Here is a 19,105-nt window from a genome sequence, read left to right on the forward strand (position 1 = left end):
GTGTAGTTTTGTAGCGACGAAAGAAAAACAGCAGTGAGTGCAGCAGATAGCAACAATTACATACAGTCCCGATCCAAAGTTTAAGATCACATGAAAAATGGCAAAATGGCATTGTGTACTGTAGCGTTGTTCAGTTGAAAAACCCAGTCGTTACCACACAGACAAGGGTCCTCAGTCATGAGGGATGCTCTCTGCAACATCTGGACATAGCCAGCAGCCGTTTGACACCCCTGCACCTCCTGAAGCGCCATTGTTCCACTGAAGGAAAAAGCACCCCAGACCATTATGGCACCCTCTCCACTGTGCCGCGTAGAAAACATCTCAGGTGGGATCTGCAACGTTGGAAACCATCAAGGTTAAATTTTTCTCATCAGAGAATAAAACTTTCTTCCACTTTCAATGTCACATGTTTGGTGTTCTCTTGCAAAGTCCAAACAGTCAGTTTTGTGGCTTTCAAGGAGATGAGCCCTTTGAAGACATTTTTTTGTTTTTGAAGCTCTTCAGTCTCTGATGTCTGATGGTTATGGAGCTGCAGTCGGCACCAGTAACAGCCTTGATTTGGGTTGAGAATCATCCAGTGTCTTGACAGACAGGCAACTGGATCCTCCAGCTGAGTGTTGGTGAAATTTTTGGGGGTCTTCCACTTGACGTTTTTGTTCCCTAACTCTCAGGATCATTTAAGAAATTCCAAATGTCTTACTGCATCCCACCTCAGCAGCAATGGCGCACGGCGAGAGATCCTGTTTATGCAGTTCAACAACCCAACCAAAAAGGGAGAGGTTTTTTTTGCCTTTGCCATCAGAAAGTCATGACAGGGTGACTATCTGACAGAAAATGACAATGAATCCACATTTTTTGCACAGATTTAGCCTTTAAAGGCATGTGGTCTTAAACTTTTGATCAGCTGTAAAACAGCCTGTTTCAGTTTAAGCGCTGTTTTCAATAAACTGCATGCTAAAAAAACATGTTTTTTCTCTCTTTTTTCACTCCCATTTCTTCTTGTTGCAAGTTGAAGCTCTACTTGGAACCTTTTTATAAGATCCAATCAAGTAAAATGTGATTTTTTGCCATTTTTTAAGTGGTCTTAAATTTTTGATTGGTACTGTACAATATTAAATAACTAAACTGCTGCCAGATTAGCCTTAACTTTTGGGTGAGAAATACTTGCTACCCACTAACGTCACAGTATTTATTTTAGTCTCTTTGACATTTAATATTATTTAGCTAAGCTAGCAGAGCAGCCAAGGGTGTCCAGCTGTGGTGGCTGTGACAGTGAGTGCGAAATTTCTTTTAATGATGTCAGATTTTTTTAAACCATAATTTTAATGAATGGTGGTTGAAGGGGCCACCTGTGAATTTTTGCCTAAGGCCACTATAGACTCTAGAATCGGCACTGCATTCATTCATACCTCCAACCTGTACAATCACAGACTTCACAAGCTTGTAGCTCACACAGCAGCTCCCCTGGGGCAGGCTGGGGGCTTCTCTGAAGAAACACGTAATTTTGCAACCTACAACATTCACTCTGGGGCAACCTTCTGCTCTACTGATTTGGAAAGCAGTGCAAAAACAGCATGAAAATGATTTAAAGGTGCAACTGTTTCAGCAGTGAATTTTGAAAATAAATTCCTGGGTAAGTAACAGTTATATAACAGATTAGTTTTTAGGATTTTTAGATTAGAAATCCTGATTTCCTGATGTGGTTTTGTTTATCAGAATCAGAATCAGAGAGACTTGATCAATCCCAGAGGAAAATTGTTGTCATAGCACCACACATTCAGCAACCATCAAGCACATATATATGAAACATAAATAACATATTTATGTTATATTGTATATTGTTATGTTGTATTCTACATCCTACAGTGGTTTTATAAGAAATTTATATCTCAAATATCTTTCAGATGTTGATGTTTTATAATGAAAATAATAGCCTCTAACATCACCCTGGCTCCTCCACACCAATGGGGGGCGCACGTTTTTTGTAAATAAATACCATCGTGGGTTGACGAGGGCCGCCCAGCCATGTTGAGGAGTCTGTCAAGCAAACTGCAGCCCGCCATTGTGTAGAACCAGGCTCTGTAGAGAGATAAGGGTGCTTGGCTGAAACGCTTCAATAGCTTGATAATTATTTTACCCTGCCGCTTTTATTTAGGAGTAAATACAGTTACACAGGCTCCGGGGGGGGAAAGACATGTCAGCCAGCAGTCTTCTTGAACAGGTAAAGAGAGGTATTTTCTGAACATTTACGGGGGCCAAATTTCTCAGCATCGCGACGGGCTAGCGAGGATAGCTTAGCTCAGAGGCAGCGGCTCCGTAGTGCAGTAGGCCTGACCACCTGCTAAAGGAACTGACTGCTGAAAATATATCTCTTCATCTATTTTTTCCCCTTCCTCTCTTCTCATAAATCAAACCTTCATGAATCACCTGGACCCAATCCAGAGACCGAAAGGCCAAGCTAATAAAGGTAAGACCAAATATTATCTAACATTGTCGACTTGGGTTTGAGAGAGTGCGAATCTTTTTATGTACCTTTCGCTTTAGAAAATCTTGCGTGCGCGAACGCGATAGCTGGCTTCCTAGCTGCTCGGGTAGAATGGGCCTCTGTGTACACGATTTAAAGGTTTTCATATAATTTATCACTTGAGTGAAACGCCTAATGATACTGTGTTTCAGGTTGGGATTTTTCAGGCTTTAAACAAAGCAATTTTAAGTGTCCTTTACATCCCAGAAATCGCACAGGTTCCCACAGGTAGCTTCAGGCTAGCTGTCTCCAGAGTGGCTAACTTTAAATGGCAGCATGATACACATGAGCATCCTTTTCCTGGTTCTACTTTTAATGCCTTTTATCACCCATAGTTGCGTGGAAAACACCTTACTGCTCAGTGTCTTTAATTATCAGACATTATGAAATTTCTTTTGCAATATTAGGGCTACAGGTGCCACCCTATAGCACGCTGGCGACCTGGCTAATGTTAGCCAACTCCGTCAAGTTGAAAGGACTCTTGGCGCTCGTTAACATGGAGACGCTAGCGTGCTAATGTTAGCTGGTTGCTAGGTTAACCAAAATGACACGTCTTCCGACATGCTTTTCCTGTGTCAGAAAGGCCCTCGCGCTTTCCCATCATTATGCTGTCAGTCTATAATGTTGAATAAACACATTGAACAAATAATTTTTATTTTAATTCTCTGTCCCTTTCTCCGAAAAGCTCTGACAATCTCGTGTTTTCCAGCACATGAACATCACCTGTAACAGAGAGCGCTCTTTAACTCGCGGGGGCGGGGGGGCTCGCTCACACGCACTACTCATCTACCTGCATTTTAACATGCATTTTTTTTTTCTCTCGAAGTGATGTCAGTATTGGTTTTATGTATTTTTTTAATGTGTCTATTGCTGTGGGAATCTAAATTTCTTTAGTGCTCTTTTATGCCAGTATTTGACTACTTCCAAGTCCATTTAATTTTTCTTGGGCCTGATTCAAATAATTGAGCATACTATGTAATCTGAAGCATACTGAGCAATTATTGCTTTTTTTCCCCCTTGTTCTAATTTCAGGGAGTGGTTTTGTTATGTAACGAGTGGCGTTGGTGCTGATGTTAATTGCCTGATAATGTCTAACCCATTGCACCTCTGGGGTTGCACAGGCCTGTTAACACAAGTGTTGTTTCATTTACAGTGCAAAACGGAGCTGTGACCCAAAAGGATACTTTGAATGACGATGAATTTGAGCCTTACCTGAATACTCAGGCCAGACAGGTAAATGTTTTCCCAGTGTGTGAGGTTTTTGTTTTGTTGGGTTTTTTTGTTTGTTTTTTTAAATCTGAATCTTTCCCTTTTTTTTCTTTTTTTTTTTTTAAAGTAGTCTGTTACTGGCTTATCCTTAACTGTTCTTAGTTGAACACGAATCTTTTTTGTTTTATTGCACTAAAATTCAGATAAATCTGATAAGGGTTAACTGAAATTCTGGTTTAAGGAAGTTAAAATGGTGATGTAGAGATCAGCTGATATTCTCTAGCTTGCATCCACGACAAGTTTCATGACCGTGCATATATGAATAAATATATCCTAGTTACTGTAATCTTAGCACATCTGTTAAACCCAATTTCAGCCATATTATTAATTGTAAGTGAAACTATAAAAAAAGGTTTACTTTGCACATTTTTGTGTTTTGATTACGAAGAATATTAATGTGCATCTCTTTATTCACCTTTTTTATTGCTTTAATTTTTGTTAAATGTGGTTGTTCCCTGTGCAGTAACTAACACACGTACACATGCACTGTGAAGTGGGCTGTAGAGGAAAATAATAGAGCCTGTCTTTTGGTCCACTCAGAAGAATAGCTGTCCTTATCTTCTTCCAAGACACTCTAAATGGTGGTGGGGGAACAGTTCATTGTTTAGTTCTGTTTATTTATAGATGAGTTTAAAGGAGGAATAGTGAGAGGATTGTTTACATTGTTGTCACAATCGGTGGTGAGCAGTGACAGTTCAATTACTTATTTTTACTGTGGTTTCACTCCCTGAATGAAGAACAAGTTGCGCTCATGTTAAGAGGAGTGTTCAGCTGTTAATGTTACAAAATATGTTGCTTTAATACTTAAATGCTTGGGTGCTTTTCCACAAATTTTTTTATTTATTTATTTTTATTTATTTATTTTTCCCCATGTTGTCACTAAATCACATTTTTCTATTCCATTTAGAGCAATGCCTATACGGCCATGTCGGACTCGTACATGCCCAGCTACTACAGCCCCTCCATAGGATTTTCCTACTCCCTGAATGAGGCAGCATGGTCCACAGGTGGGGATCCTCCTATGCCTTACCTGGCCTCCTATGGACAGCTGAGCAATGGGGAACCCCACTACCTCCCGGACGCTATGTTTGGCCAACCAGGCCCCCTGGGGAGCAACCCATTTCTAGGTCAGCATGGCTTCAACTTTTTCCCCAGTGGCATCGACTTCTCAGCATGGGGTAACAACAGCTCTCAGGGACAGTCGGGGACACCGCAGAGCTCTGGCTACAGCAGCAGCTACGCCTATGCTCCCAGCTCACTTGGAGGTGCCATGATTGATGGACAGTCCCCATTTGCACCTGCTGCCAACGAGCCCCTTAACAAGGCACCTGGTATGAACAGCCTGGACCAGGGCATGGCGGGACTTAAGATAGGTGGTGCTGCTCCTGGTGGTACCGGGGACTTGGCGCCTAAAGTAGTTGGCTCTGGATTACCCGGTGGGGGTCCACTAGGCCCTGTATCATCTGTTGGACCTCCCAGCATGCCTCCTGTCTCAATTGCCCCTGCCAAGCCTGCCTCTTGGGCTGATATTGCCAGCAAACCAGCCAAACCCCAGCCCAAGCTTAAAACTAAGGGTGGCATGGCTGGTGCTAATTTGCCTCCTCCGCCCATTAAACACAACATGGACATTGGCACTTGGGACAACAAGGGCACAATGCCTAAAGCCACCACTCCTCAGCAGGTGCCCCCTATTCCCAGCAACGGGCAGCCGCCCAATCAGGCTTCCCCGCAGCCTGGAAGTACTGCTGTGGGGAATCCACAAATGCCCCTGAGCAATGGACAACTGGTTCCACCTGTTTCCCAGATGGGTCAGCATCAGCTTCCACCCACTGGGCAGCCAGGTATGGGTCAGATGCCCCAGCCTCCTCTCTCCCAGGGTGGTCCTCCTCCACCAAGCCAACAGCAACAACAATCTCAACCTACCCGCTGGGTCCCACCACGGAATAGGGCCAATGGATTTGGGGATACGAGTGGGAGTGGTACAGGCCAGTCACCTCCCTCTTCTTCAGGAGTGGGTGTGGTTCCAGGGGTCCCTTCGGAGCCTCACCCAGTTTTAGAGAAGTTGCGTATGGTCAACAACTATAACCCGAAGGACTTTGACTGGAATCCCAAGCAGGGCAGGGTGTTTATCATCAAGAGCTACTCCGAGGATGACATCCACCGCTCCATCAAGTATAACATCTGGTGCAGCACGGAGCATGGCAACAAGAGGCTTGATGCAGCTTACCGTTCACTGGGTGGTAAAGGACCACTTTATCTTCTGTTCAGTGTCAATGGGAGCGGTCACTTCTGTGGTGTAGCAGAAATGCGCTCACCCGTGGACTACAACACGTCTGCTGGCGTGTGGTCGCAGGACAAGTGGAAGGGTCGTTTTGATGTGCGCTGGATCTTTGTTAAGGACGTTCCCAACAGTCAACTGAGGCACATTCGACTGGAGAACAACGAAAATAAGCCAGTGACCAACTCTCGGGACACACAGGAGGTGCCACTGGACAAGGCCAGGCAGGTGCTAAAGATCATCGCTGGATATAAACACACCACTTCCATCTTCGATGACTTTTCTCACTACGAGAAGCGTCAGGAAGAAGAAGAGTGTGTGAAAAAGGTAACAAAGTCACTGTTGAATAAAGTGAATGACATAACAAATGAATGAAAAACAAGTGTGATCTTCAAAAAAGGTGGAGTGTTTGAAGCCTGTGTATGTGTGTTTGTACAACATTGATGTTATGCATTACAAAGAAACGGTACAATACAACCCTTTACAGATGGGCTGAGAGCTGATTTTCATGTGCTTATATGGATTAGAACAATTTGTCATCTTTTTTTCCTTTAGCTTTTATGTTCTACCTGTTAACAGTCACATGTAATGTTCTACTTTAAGAGTGGACAGCAAGAGAAAACATTTACAAAGATAAAATGGATAACATGCATGGTGTTTAGTTGTGTAATTATAGCAACTTTATCAGTGTTATCTTGTTCACAGCTGAAGCTGCTGTGCTGCTAAAACTATGAGAGATGTGGTCCCCTTTACTGCTTTATGATATTGATAATCTCTTTAGCTTATTTGAGCATGAAGGTAGCGGAGCAAAAATGGAAAAATGTCAAACCGAAAAGGGAAATTTGTTAAGTTTATACTGGGATCGTTCAATGGTTTTTTTGTTTTTTTTCTAGGGTTTCTTTCTTTTTCAAGCAAGCGGTGTGTGTGTGTTTTTTTTTTTGTTTTTTTTTTTTTTTTTTTTTTTTTTTTTTTCCTTTCGTGTTTTACTCTTTTTCTTTTTTCTTTTTTGACTACAGATACATTGATCAGTTAGTCTTGATGCCAAAATAGAGACCTTGTCTTTAGTCAGTTACTAAATCCAATACCTGCGTTACTTTAATAAGCTCTGTTACGAAGAGCACCAGATATGACATAACATTGCTTTTCTAGCTAACTGAAATGAAAAGTAAAATGTATCGATTAAAATTTACTTAGTTGTCCGTTATTAGAAGGATAAATGTCAATGGGACCTCTGCCCTCTCCCACTAAAACTCAAAAGGGGGTCAAATAAAAAGGTGGGGAGGAGGGAAGTGAGTGCTTAAAGTATTTGTATGCTTTCATGTCCGTCAGATGAGACATGTGTTTTGTCATTTTTAATCGTAATTATTTTGCCTCCCCTGTTAGTTTCTCTTCCCGTGAGCCCATCCTCACACATGGAGTTGAGAAAACGGGTGAAGGAAAATGTTACTCACTTTGGGTACAACTCATGCCACTTTCCTATTGTCAACTCATTTGACCAGTGTCAGCTGGATCACAGCTAAGCCACAGACTGGTGCAAGCACACAAAACTTGTTGGTGTAGTAAGCAAGAAATGACTCCATACTGCCAGCCCTTATTTCATCTTAATTGTGCGTTTCCTCTTTGGCAAATGGATTACATCCAAAATATGGGCGTATCAAGGTGGAGACAGTATTTAAATTTACATAAGCATACTCTGTATTGGAAATTACACCCACCCGTCTCCAAATGCTTGTTGATTTTCTATTTGTTGGGCAAATCTAGGGACAGTTGTTTTATTCAGTGTCATCTTTAAGTTTGCCTTCAATGAACTATACTGAACCCCAAGTGTGTGTGACACAAGGGTGGGGATTGTTGCTTTTGGGATTCTCCATCAGTTGGCTGGTGAGTGGATTATTCAGACAGAGCATATCAGAAGAATAATGAATGGCGAAAAGGCAAGCGGATACTGGTAACAAAGATCCACAATGCTTAACATCTGTCATCATTGTTGGGCCACAAAGCACCCACGTAGCAGTGTTGAGCTGGAACCTAATTTAAATTAGCCTCTTAATTATTTTTTTAATGGTGTGCACTGGCATTATATAGATGCATCTATTGACATGATTTTGCATTTTATTTTTCAGAACTGCTGTGATTGGAAAAACACGTGTAGCTTGCTAAAAACCCAAATGCGCTGCCTGGAGGTTACCACTTAGTATCTATGAGCTTGGATAGATTTAAATATAACTAAAATAACAAGAGGGGGAAAAAAGCAAAAACTTATATTTTTCATGAATATCTTTGTCTACACAATGTTTATGCTCAAATACGTAAGCTCGACTATTGGTGGAGGTGAATTTGCAGTATGTAGTTTAAATTAAATTTTATTGGGTATTTTGGCTTTCTCCTTCCTCGCTTGATGGCAAGACATCTGTTCAAAAATGAATTGAGAGCATAACTGCTCTTTTGTGGTCTCTGTAAGAAAGGGAAAACCTTTTAAATTTTATCCCAGGTGTTCGAAGTCTTAAAAACAGCATTTTAACCTGTGGTGATTTGTTCATTTTGAGTTATGTTTACACCCAGACTTGAAACTGAGCCACTTAATTGAGGACAGTAAACCTGAATTAATTGCTTACTGAAAAATAAAAAATGATAAATGGACATTTGAAGAAGATTCATCTAGGGTACATTGTCTTATATATGTCAGTTTGAGATGGACAACATTTGGTTTTATCTATTTTAATATCTGTTATCTGTATATAGAGTTATTGATATTTAGCTGTTGAGCTAGGCCACTCAGAATCTGCTCTGTTTCTAAGTAATCCTTTGGGCCAAATTACTGAATGATCTTACTACAAAGACCTGGCTCTTTCAATCTGAAGTGCTTCAGTTGTGCTCAGTTTTTGCTTCTTTTGTGACAGGTGGAGGTCCAAGGCAGTGAGCCATATCCCAGCAACCCAAACAACAGAAGTCATTACAGGCTTCAGGTAACTGTATTCTGAAGAAATTTAGCCTGTTTTCATACTTTGAGTCTGTGCCACTTGGATATTTTTCACATACATTACGTAGTTGATATTTTGGTACCTGTAACGCTGCTAAGTTATCGAGCTTTTCCTCCTTAAAACCCACAGCTGTTTAGGTTGTCGTTTGCAAACAAGAGCCGTGGTTTTATGAAACTATTAAAATGTGTATTAAGTGGATGCCCACATTTAACAAGAGAAACTGGAAGGATCTATTGCAATGTGCCTATATTTTGTATGATGTAATTTCTGCTTTGTGTGTAACATGCTGTCCTTTCATGTTCTAGGAGCGCCAAGGACGAGTCAAGTAACAGTTGGTGCTTTGGTCAAAGACTGCAATGGCCCCCTTAAAGCCCTCTACCCCATTACGTCATTACATCCAGATCTCTTAAAGAAATTCTAATAGGGGTGAAGAATTAACAAAGGACAGAAACTAAATGAAGACTTTGATTTCTTTTGACTTTAAAGACTTACTTTGAACTTGTAGTAAAAAGAAAAGGAAACAATTATTCATAGGACTACAACTAAATGCATAGCATCCTTAGGTGATTTTTTTTTTTTGCCCTCCCCCATTCCACTACATATGCTTTCTCCCCTTGTATGCTGCTTTTTTTCCTTTTTGAAATGAATGGATCAGCTTGTTGGTTTTTTTTTCTTTTTTTTCTTTCTTTTTTTTAAATGGTCCAAGAGCAGGTCTGTAATTCTCACACAAACACACAAATCAAATAGAAATAGTGTTGACTAATAATAGTGTCCCAAAGTGGAAAAATGGGCTGTTTGTCTCATTTTCTTTGTAACCCCACCACCACCCCACCCCAATCTGTCTTTTGAGGATGCTCAAATGTTCAACCGGGACCCAGCAGAGTTTCCTCCTTGGTGGATTTTCATCGTAGGCGTATGCCAGCTACACTCACTCCAGAATCTCTCTACACGCTTACCATGTTTTTGTTTGAGAGGACTGCAAATGTTCAGAAGGCCCTTCATTTTGTTTTCCCAGTGTGTTGGATGGAGTGTGTGGGGTGGTAGGGTAGGGAGGATCTAGAAGGGGATGGAAGAGGTTTAAGAGTTCGAAAGTAAAAGAAATGTTAAGTTGATAAAACCTTGCCCACTGTATAATTTTTAAGGTCTTAAAAAAAGGGGCCCTCTGACAGTCTTTGGACCTAATTTACCCCCCCCTTTTTTTTTTTTTTTTTCCTTCTTTCTATTGGACAAGTTGATTCGTTGTTGCTATGGGCTGCTTTTTGTTTCTCTCCTTCCTCCGTTTTCTAAAGACAGTGATGCGAGTGGTCTTGACCCACTCTTTCTATTAATCAGTTCAAAAGTAATAAATGTGGTATATTAAGCAGAACGGTGTGCATTCCCCTTGTTTGGAAAGCAGTTTTGTCATGCAGCATGTCTGTGTGGGTTTTCTATTTTTTTTTTGTTTTGTTGATTATTTTCCCCTCCCCTCTCATATGGGTATCTGAATGTTTCTTCCTGCCATTCTTCATCCTCCAACACCCCCCCCCCCCCCCCCCCCGACTGTGCTGCCCTGCATTTCTTACCTCTACTTTCCAAACCCGCCTTTGTGCTACACACTCCCGGATTCCCGTTTCTGCTCAGCCAACCATACATACTATATCACAATCAGCTTCGACCATTTTCAGAATGTCATTGTTGGTGAGTAAAAAGCGCAAGGTCCTCTTTCAGAACTACTGGCTTTTATTTGTGGCATAATAAAGATGCTCCACGAAGTCATGTGTGGTTTCTCATTGGGCTTTGCTTCCCCCCCCTTTAGTACCTAGGTTGTTTATACAGACTTGTCTGTGTGCATTGTCTTTGTGCTGATAGCAGGCAGGAATGCCATTTGGGATGCACAGTAAGATTGTTTTTAGTGTTTTGTTTCATCTGTCGCTGGGCCAGACACCACTTGTATGGTCTACTGGCATAAAAGACTGCAGGTGTACAGTGCGCAACACATGATTTGCAGCTCATTGTAAAATGAGCCTGATCGTCTTTAGTTTCCGATTCTACGCACTCAAAGGGAGCAAAGAACCGGAAAAACTGGTTCCTCTTACCTTTTGATATGGCGGAAGTAGAGTGAGGAAATGTGATGTACAGCTGTTTAACGTACAGTCCGCCATTTTCTCACCTTTGCTGCTTGCACTGAACATAGCAGACACAAGAGGGCGACACAGGACTATTTACTGACGCTTCAACATGATCAAGGACGAGGATTTTCAGCCTGGGCTCGATGGCGTTCCGAAACTGGCCTCAGCATCAAGGGCCTGCTGCGACTTTATTTGCTCTGAGATTCGTTGGTTTTATTCTTCCTGGCATTTTTTTTTTTTTTTTTTTTTTTTTTTTTAAATTCCTCCAAAAGTTACTGATAATAGAAATGGCACGTGCTCTTTAACCCTCATATTTTGTTTTTGTGAGACCTTAAACGCTGCCAACAGCTGGATAAAGATATGTAGTCTACAAAATTTCTAATGTATCTTTAAAATTGAAAAGCTGGTAGACAAAATTAAACAATTTAGCCTATTTCTGCACAGATAATGTAAACACTACAAAAGAAAGTCGTCGGTTTTTAATGCAAAACGCGTCCAAAGAGCCGTTCAATATTTTTAGAGCTTATGCGGCTTTACATCAGTCTTGCAAACACTGAAAATGTGGTATGCTGTAATTGCGAAACACTATTACTACTTCTTTATTTGCAGCCATACACGTTACATTCATAACTGACTTAACATAGATTCCATAGTCTGTCAAAAGAATATACCTCATAACGCTTTTATTTAAAGGAAGGGGTCGTTGCTTCAGTTCAAGTCCTCTTTCTTGCACACTGCCTGGAAAGCTGTAAGGACCTGCTGGTGTTGGACAACATAACTACAATGTGCTCAGTGATGGGCTTAAAAATAATATATATATTATTAAAGTACACAATGTAACAGAGAGAGGCCTGAGAGGAAAATATGAGGCGACACGGGCGAGCATCCTTTTGCTCTTTGGGATGAAAGTGCGGGGTCTGTGTAAAAGAACTGTGTGTACAAAGATAGAAGTAGCCTGCGAGGATCTGTGTGTGTTTGCGTGTGTGAGTGTCGAGAGGGAGGTCGACGGCACGTGTCGTGTCTGCATGGAGGGTGCGTGGCAAACATGCTGCCTCGAGGGGATCTCCCGTGACCCTTATCTGCGCGTCTCTGGGGACGCCTTTTAGCCCCTCCTGGGATGCAAATGAGCGGCCATAAAACAGAGGCAGATACTGCTACAGAGACGGTGGTGGAGGAGAAGAAAGGGAAATGGGACCAAGGGGAGAATGGAGGAGGAGGAGGAGGTGGTATAGAGGGGGGTCACCACTCACATCTCAGCGCGCGCATGAACCTAAATGCATGAAGGAGGTGGAGGCGAATATATATATATATATATATATATTTTTTTTTTTTTTTTAAACCCAATGTAGATATGATGGCTGCGTGTGTTGGTGGAGGACTTCTTGTGTTTTTCCATGTGTAGAATTCGGCATATTGACTGAATTCACAAGAGGCACTTGAATTATTATCAGTTAAAGTCCCTTTCCTGACTTCTGTGATTCGGAAAAAAATTTAGCTGTTAATACAGCAGCACCACAAACAATCCAGTGGATCTGTCAGCTGATTAAAGAAATGGTCTGATGTAGGCCCGTGGCGGGTTATTTATTTCATATTTCAAACATTAGTCCCTGCAAATTTTTCACACAGGGGAAAAAAGATTATTAAATATTTTCTGTTGGGAAGTATTGTTTAGAGAGAGCTACTTGAATGCGTTGTGTCGGTGGGTTCATATTGCGCTACAAGGTCATGGATCTGCTTTATTTTCCCCTCATTATCATAAGGCATCCATCTCTTTCTTCCATTAGTGACGCTTCACCATGTCGCCAAACCGACCTCTATTTACATGACTAAATTAGATTTCGTGCATTTTGTTTCAGAAAGCCTGCCCATAGCTAAAAGTAAAAAATAGAAGCAGTCCTGAAAGAATAAGGCACTTAATATAACTAATATGTATATGGACTGATATTTTTCTAATAGAAAAGAATAATATATGCATACACTCTGTGTTCTTGGACCTCACTGGCTGCAATTTCAGTCACTTTATTATATTTTGCATCTAATTTTCAAAGTGGATTTTTTTAATCAGGAATTTTTCACTATGTATACCTATATATATCTATATATATAGATATAGATATCTATATATAGATATATATCTATATATATATATATATATATATAGAGAGAGAGAGAGAGAGAGAGAGAGAGAGATATATATAAAGAACAGTCAATTCATGTTTTTTACCACATGATGGGGGGGTTTACACTCAGTCACCTGCTCTCCATTGCCAGGGGTTCCACACCGTTAATATATTGAGTGGTACCCCCTCATTTTGCCCATAGTCTTCCAATCGTATTGAGAGTTTTACAAAAAATGCATAATGTGTAGACAGCCATAGGGGCCTGAAAACAGTTGATGACCTCTGTCTTAACATATGTGGCACACTTGCCCTGTGCACGCTCTAATTATGTGCAGATGACAGTCAATAATGAATTGTTCTTCACCAGCATGTCAGCATAACGCATTTAGGCCTACAACAGATGCAGATTATTCTCGGGAAAGAAAACAAAAAAAGTCTTTTGTGTTTTTAATCTTCAAGTCTCTTCAAAATGTTGTCTTTTGGGGATGTTTTTATCCAGTTTTCCTATACTGAACACACTGAATCAAATTTTGAATATAAACTTTAATAATCGAATAGTATAGATATATAAATAAGTAAAATTAAACAAAATCAATTTATAAAAATATATATATATAAATTTTTTTTTTGCCTGTTCTGCTTCCATCATCCGAGATGTAGGTCAGCTCACATCTTTATTGCCTACAGCGATGTACAGCTTGAATCATCTGACACATCTCTGTGATTATAGGAGTAAAACCGAAGCTCGTCTTTTAAATTACTTTATTCATTATGTTTTTTTATTTACTACTTCTGAATTTTTCTCTTTTTTTTTTTGCTTTGAAAAGAAATACTAGATACTACAAATAGAAATGTTGTCCATGAAACGATGTCTTTATTGAGACTTTTTGCAGAACAAAAACACAAAGGTGTGACACAGAAACTGACAAACAAAACAAATATCATTCTAAATGAGCAAAAGTCATATAAAGTCAAGTGAAATCAAATTTTAAAAAGCCGTATTTTCAGACTATGAATAGCAACAGAAATCGGTTCAGTGGAAAAAGAATAAATCGGCATGCATGAGAATGGTGGAGGTGGTTGTTGTGTTTTATGATAGGCCTAAAAACAATAATTGTGTAGTAGCACATTATCCCCTTGTAGCATTTTCATCCTGTTTTTCATCTTTCTGTCAGATAGGGCAAGTGTACGCTCATGCGGAAATACACAGACCTTTGAAGTGGCTCTCTGTCACCACATGGCAAATCCCCCTAGTGTGATCCCTCTGTCCATTTGGCCAAAGGACCAACACTGGTAGGCTGCCTATGGCTCTGTCTGTCCTGACGTTATGGAAAACCAGTTTATTAGTATAGGCTTAGCCTGGCACCCAGTGATTGTGGTGTCCTTATTTCGCCTATTTTCCCTCAATGTCTAAAGAATATATGTTCTGTGGTTTGCATTAACTCATCTGTACACCTGTCTTAGGCCACTGTTTAGTAGCTCTGCCTAATGCCTACTTTCCTGATTCTCTTCCTAATCCCATAGAATGGTAACAAACACCCATCTGTGCAGTTACCAGTGCCACTTTCCTGTGTTGGATGGGCTTTACACTGTTTTCTCAGGTGAGCGAAGACTGTGGCTTCTCTCTTGGCATTCACCGCGTGCCTTAATTGTATTGAAATTAAATCAAGGTCCACTGTGAACACAAAGAGCCCAAACCGAAACTTCCAAAATGTTCCCAGCTACTTCGATGCCTCTAATCGCTTCACTTACCATGCTTGCACTACAGCAATTTTTAACATGCGCATTCTTTGCTAAACGCTGTCACTTTCTCAGTCTTCAATGGGCGTTTTGTTTTGGATTTCGCCACTCCGTCCCTGTTTGACTTTGTCATTCCTCTCTCCTCACCTGTGATTCCTTGTCCCTGAAGCCTCAGGGGCTGCTATGCGGTCCTTCTACACGACAAAGTACATTGCATGCTAATCCCACACTAACATGCACTCTCCCTTTGCAACGAAAACACATTTTCAATATAAACAATACAGAAAAAAGCATACACAATACAAGCCAGTGACATTGTGATTCTTCTAATGGAACAGCTCACAGTATGTAAATGCATGCATGCAGTTCTAGCTGTGCAAAAGAGAGGGTTTCCAGCAGAAAAAAGATGAAAAAAAAAATACATTTTGTGATCATCAAAATAGAATTCACACCATTAAGACATGTGTACACATTTTGTATACACATACTAAAGCATATCATAAAAACACCACAGAGAGAGGAAAGCACAGAGAAACAGGGAGGGAGATAGAGCAGGCGAGCAAAGCTACCTTTGTTGCACCATAAAGAGAGCAGCAGCCCAGCTACCTGATTGCTACCATTCCTGCAGACCATCTTCCCCTCAGAGCAAAACAAAGGACGACGACTAGATATTTATGAGAACACGTTACGATGCACAGCTACGCCTTATCCTCGCCATAGCACTGCCTCCACTGTTCCTGGTTAAGAGCTTGGTACGGTTTAACCAGATCAAGCAGTTCTTCATTACAGTTGGTAAAGCTGTGTCGTTATCTCCCCCTTACCCTCCCTCCCTCCCACTCTCCATCTCTTCTCTACTGTTCTCTCTCTCTCTCTCTCTGTGCTGCTCTGCGCATGCAACTATAGCTATGTACAGACTGGAAAACAGGATCTAAATAACAACACTCTCCATCCTGTAATTAAAAACTATGTATGTATAAGTAAATAAGTAACTAAAAAAAGTGAATATTAATGTTTGGCCCAAAGCAAAAGCGCAAGAGGAAAAATTAAGCTTGTTTGCCATTACGCAAGACTCTCCTGAAAAACTGATAGCGTTACAGCTAAAATCGCTCTTTTTACAACTCTTGATCACTGCCCTCAGGTCCTTTCTATTTTTAATACAGTTTTTGTTTTTTTGTTTTTCAGATCAAATATATCCTTCCTCACTAAAGACGTAGCAAAAAAAAAAAATTGCAAAGAAGGTGCAGTGTATTTCCTCCTTCGGGTCCTTGGTCCTGATTCTGTGATTGTTGTCGCTGTAGTTGTAGCTGTGCCTGCGCAGCTCCATCCTGTGAAGGTCCTTGTGGGTTGGGAAGAGCAGGGGAGCAGTCACACAGGGGGATGGTGGGATGGCGGACAAGGGGCTGAAGGGACGGGAGGCAGGCAGGCAGGTGTCACGCATGCAGTCAGGGGAAAGAGGAGAGGGTAGCAGGAAAAACAAAAAAAACAAAACTAAATTCTACCCAGTCACCACAAAATAGAAAAATCCATTCGGATCTGCTCAAGACAAAACCAAAAAGGAAGACAAAAAAGCCCAAGATGTAAAATATACATATATAAGCCAGGCAGGTATATATGTATAAGGATCCAAGGGAGAAGGAGGAGAAGGAGAGAGATAATGGATGGACGGACGAGGAGGAACAGGCAACTGGCTCACACACAGACACACTGCGCCGAGGCGAAGGCACGGGCTTCAATTTATGCTTTCTGGTCGACACCACCCCCCACCTAACACACACGCACGCAAACACACATGCAGACAGATACACGCGCACACACGCACATAGAGTGTCCCGCCCCTATCTGCCCCTGTCCCTGTCCTGTCCCGTACTGGATGCGTGGCCCAGCTGATCAGTGCAGAGGGATTAGCCAACAGGGCCAGCTGGCAGGGATTACACAGGCAAAGTGGGGGAGGTGTGTGTGTGTGTGTGTGCGTTAAGGGGGGGTGGGGGGTGATGGGAATGGGAGGGGGCATGAAGGGCGAGGAGGGTATGCCTACTGGGGGAGGGGGGATGGGAGGCCTTGTCTTGTCCTGGTAACACACAGGCGTACACACAACCACACACACACAGATGTGCAGGGAGACACACAAACTTGACCAGATAGTCGGCGCATAGATGTTTCATGCAGATGCGCATCCACGGCATGCACCAGTGCCTGGACACAACATAAAAAGCTTGCAAATATGATTTGAAGGAATGCATGAGCTGCAGTAACTGCAGGGGTAACGCAGCGAGTAAGCCGTGCAGCGCAGCCTCTTTCCCGACAAAACAGGGCAACACACAGTGTTGATAAATGTATGTAAATGTGCAGGAGGCTCCGGGGAACGGATGGCAGAGGGGGGCAGAGAGAGGGAGGGAACCCCACGGGAGAGTGGGGCCAGGCTGACAATGCAAGGCTTTGACCCTTGACCCTTCTCCGCTCCTTCATCCGTAGCCATCAGCTGATCCAGAGAAATGGACAGCCACAGTAATACCCCCCCCCCTCCCTCCGCTATCGCCCTCGCAAACACATGAACACATGCACACGGGGCGCTCGTCTGCTAACAACACTAAATCCACCCAGACCCATCTCACCTCTCTCTTTTTTTTTATTACCACTCCTTTTCCATCTCTCGCTCCCTCCATCCCTCCCTCCATTTCTCTTTGCCGTCTCATGCCTCACTTCACCACTTAGCTCAATCCAATATCCCCGCTCCTAACCTTTCTGATTATTTTGAAATGTGTCGACATCTACAACTTTCACATCTCTGCAGGAAGAGATTCAGCCTGCATGAGAATATTTTTCTCATACGTTCATGTTTTGATTTGTCCCTGTGTTATACTTAAAAAAAAATCCTAATTCAACCATTTTTAGACTTATTTTCAGCTATGTCACAACACAGTGACACATACTGTAGTTAAATTTTATATTTGTAGGATGAAACAATTTTTGCTTTTATAAATCAATCTTTTTTTGGAAAGTGTGGTAACTGTTTTACAGTAATAAACACTGAACAGCACGTAGTGTAAATTACATGTGCGGCTCAAACGATTAGAAATCATATAAGCAGCATCAGATTCTAATCTTTTACCTCCTGTATGTTCAGCTATCTATAATGATGCAGTTTAAAATAATCCTGGAAGCATGAATCATATGGTTTGGCCACTGCTGTCAGTGTGATTTTTGTCAGGCATTACCAAAATCACGCAGGCTAAACTACCCGCAAGTCTCCACAGTAGCAATTTGACACACATTTACTTCACACCCCTTTGATCTTCATTTCTGCAAAAGCGTCAAATATCTGCTTTAAATATCGCACAGAATTACATACCTTGATGGAGTGAAATGGTGTAGAATTTGATATATTATTTTTGCACAGAAAATATGATCTGTCTCGAGCCCGTCACTAAATCTGCCCAAACTGCCACATATACGGGGATAATTCGGGGATATTTTCAGTTAGCGTTAGCTGCGTCGAGTGTTATTTTGTGAAAAGCTAAAAGTCAAAAGTTATTCAGACTGTCAACAGCAGTTTGAGCTACAGTTTGTTAGACAGAGACACACATCAATCCAAACACACTCTTACACAGACGGGTACAAACACTACGCAGAGGTACACACTCACACACACAGTATGATTTATGAAAAATCAAAGAGACATTGTGTGAGGCCTTACAGGCAAAAAAGAAAAGAAAGAACTGTGCCACTGTTTTATAATAAATATATAGAATTAGACTTGGTTGACGTGTGACCGACATGACATTAGTTTACATTTGTTTACCGGGAATACACAATAACACCGCAGCAGAGCTCAATAGCTTGGCCACAAATGGAGGACAGCTTGGCCTTCTGTTTATGAGGCATGGGGAGATGGATTTTATGAGGTAACATAAGTTAAGGTTTACCTCAGAGGCATTTAGAAAAAAATTGTTTTATGTTTTTGTGGAATACACTTTTGTCAAAGATATATATACTTTTTTGTCTATGAACTGACAAAAGCTTGAACTTAATATTTATGCTCATCAATTACATGCCATACTTTTCATGCATATTGCAAATTTTATTTG

The 19,105-nt window shown here is 41.4% G+C and overlaps 1 protein-coding gene across 1 annotated transcript; it reads left to right on the top strand.

Moving 5' to 3' along the window:
- Nucleotides 1-2,055: 2,055 nt before the first annotated feature.
- On the top strand, nucleotides 2,056-10,794 carry ythdf2 (YTH N6-methyladenosine RNA binding protein F2). Its single transcript, XM_085379230.1, has 5 exons — nucleotides 2,056-2,467; nucleotides 3,678-3,757; nucleotides 4,701-6,398; nucleotides 8,972-9,037; nucleotides 9,358-10,794. The coding sequence occupies exons 1-5, from the start codon at nucleotides 2,419-2,421 to the stop codon at nucleotides 9,379-9,381; spliced, it is 1,917 nt and encodes a 638-aa protein (XP_085235356.1). The 5' UTR covers nucleotides 2,056-2,418; the 3' UTR covers nucleotides 9,382-10,794.
- The last annotated feature ends 8,311 nt before the right edge of the window (nucleotides 10,795-19,105 follow it).

This window comes from Diplotaxodon limnothrissa, linkage group LG19 (assembly GCF_057381915.1).
Source record: "Diplotaxodon limnothrissa isolate DT_005_m linkage group LG19, D_limnothrissa_male_GT1.1, whole genome shotgun sequence".
Lineage (NCBI taxonomy): Eukaryota > Metazoa > Chordata > Actinopteri > Cichliformes > Cichlidae > Diplotaxodon > Diplotaxodon limnothrissa.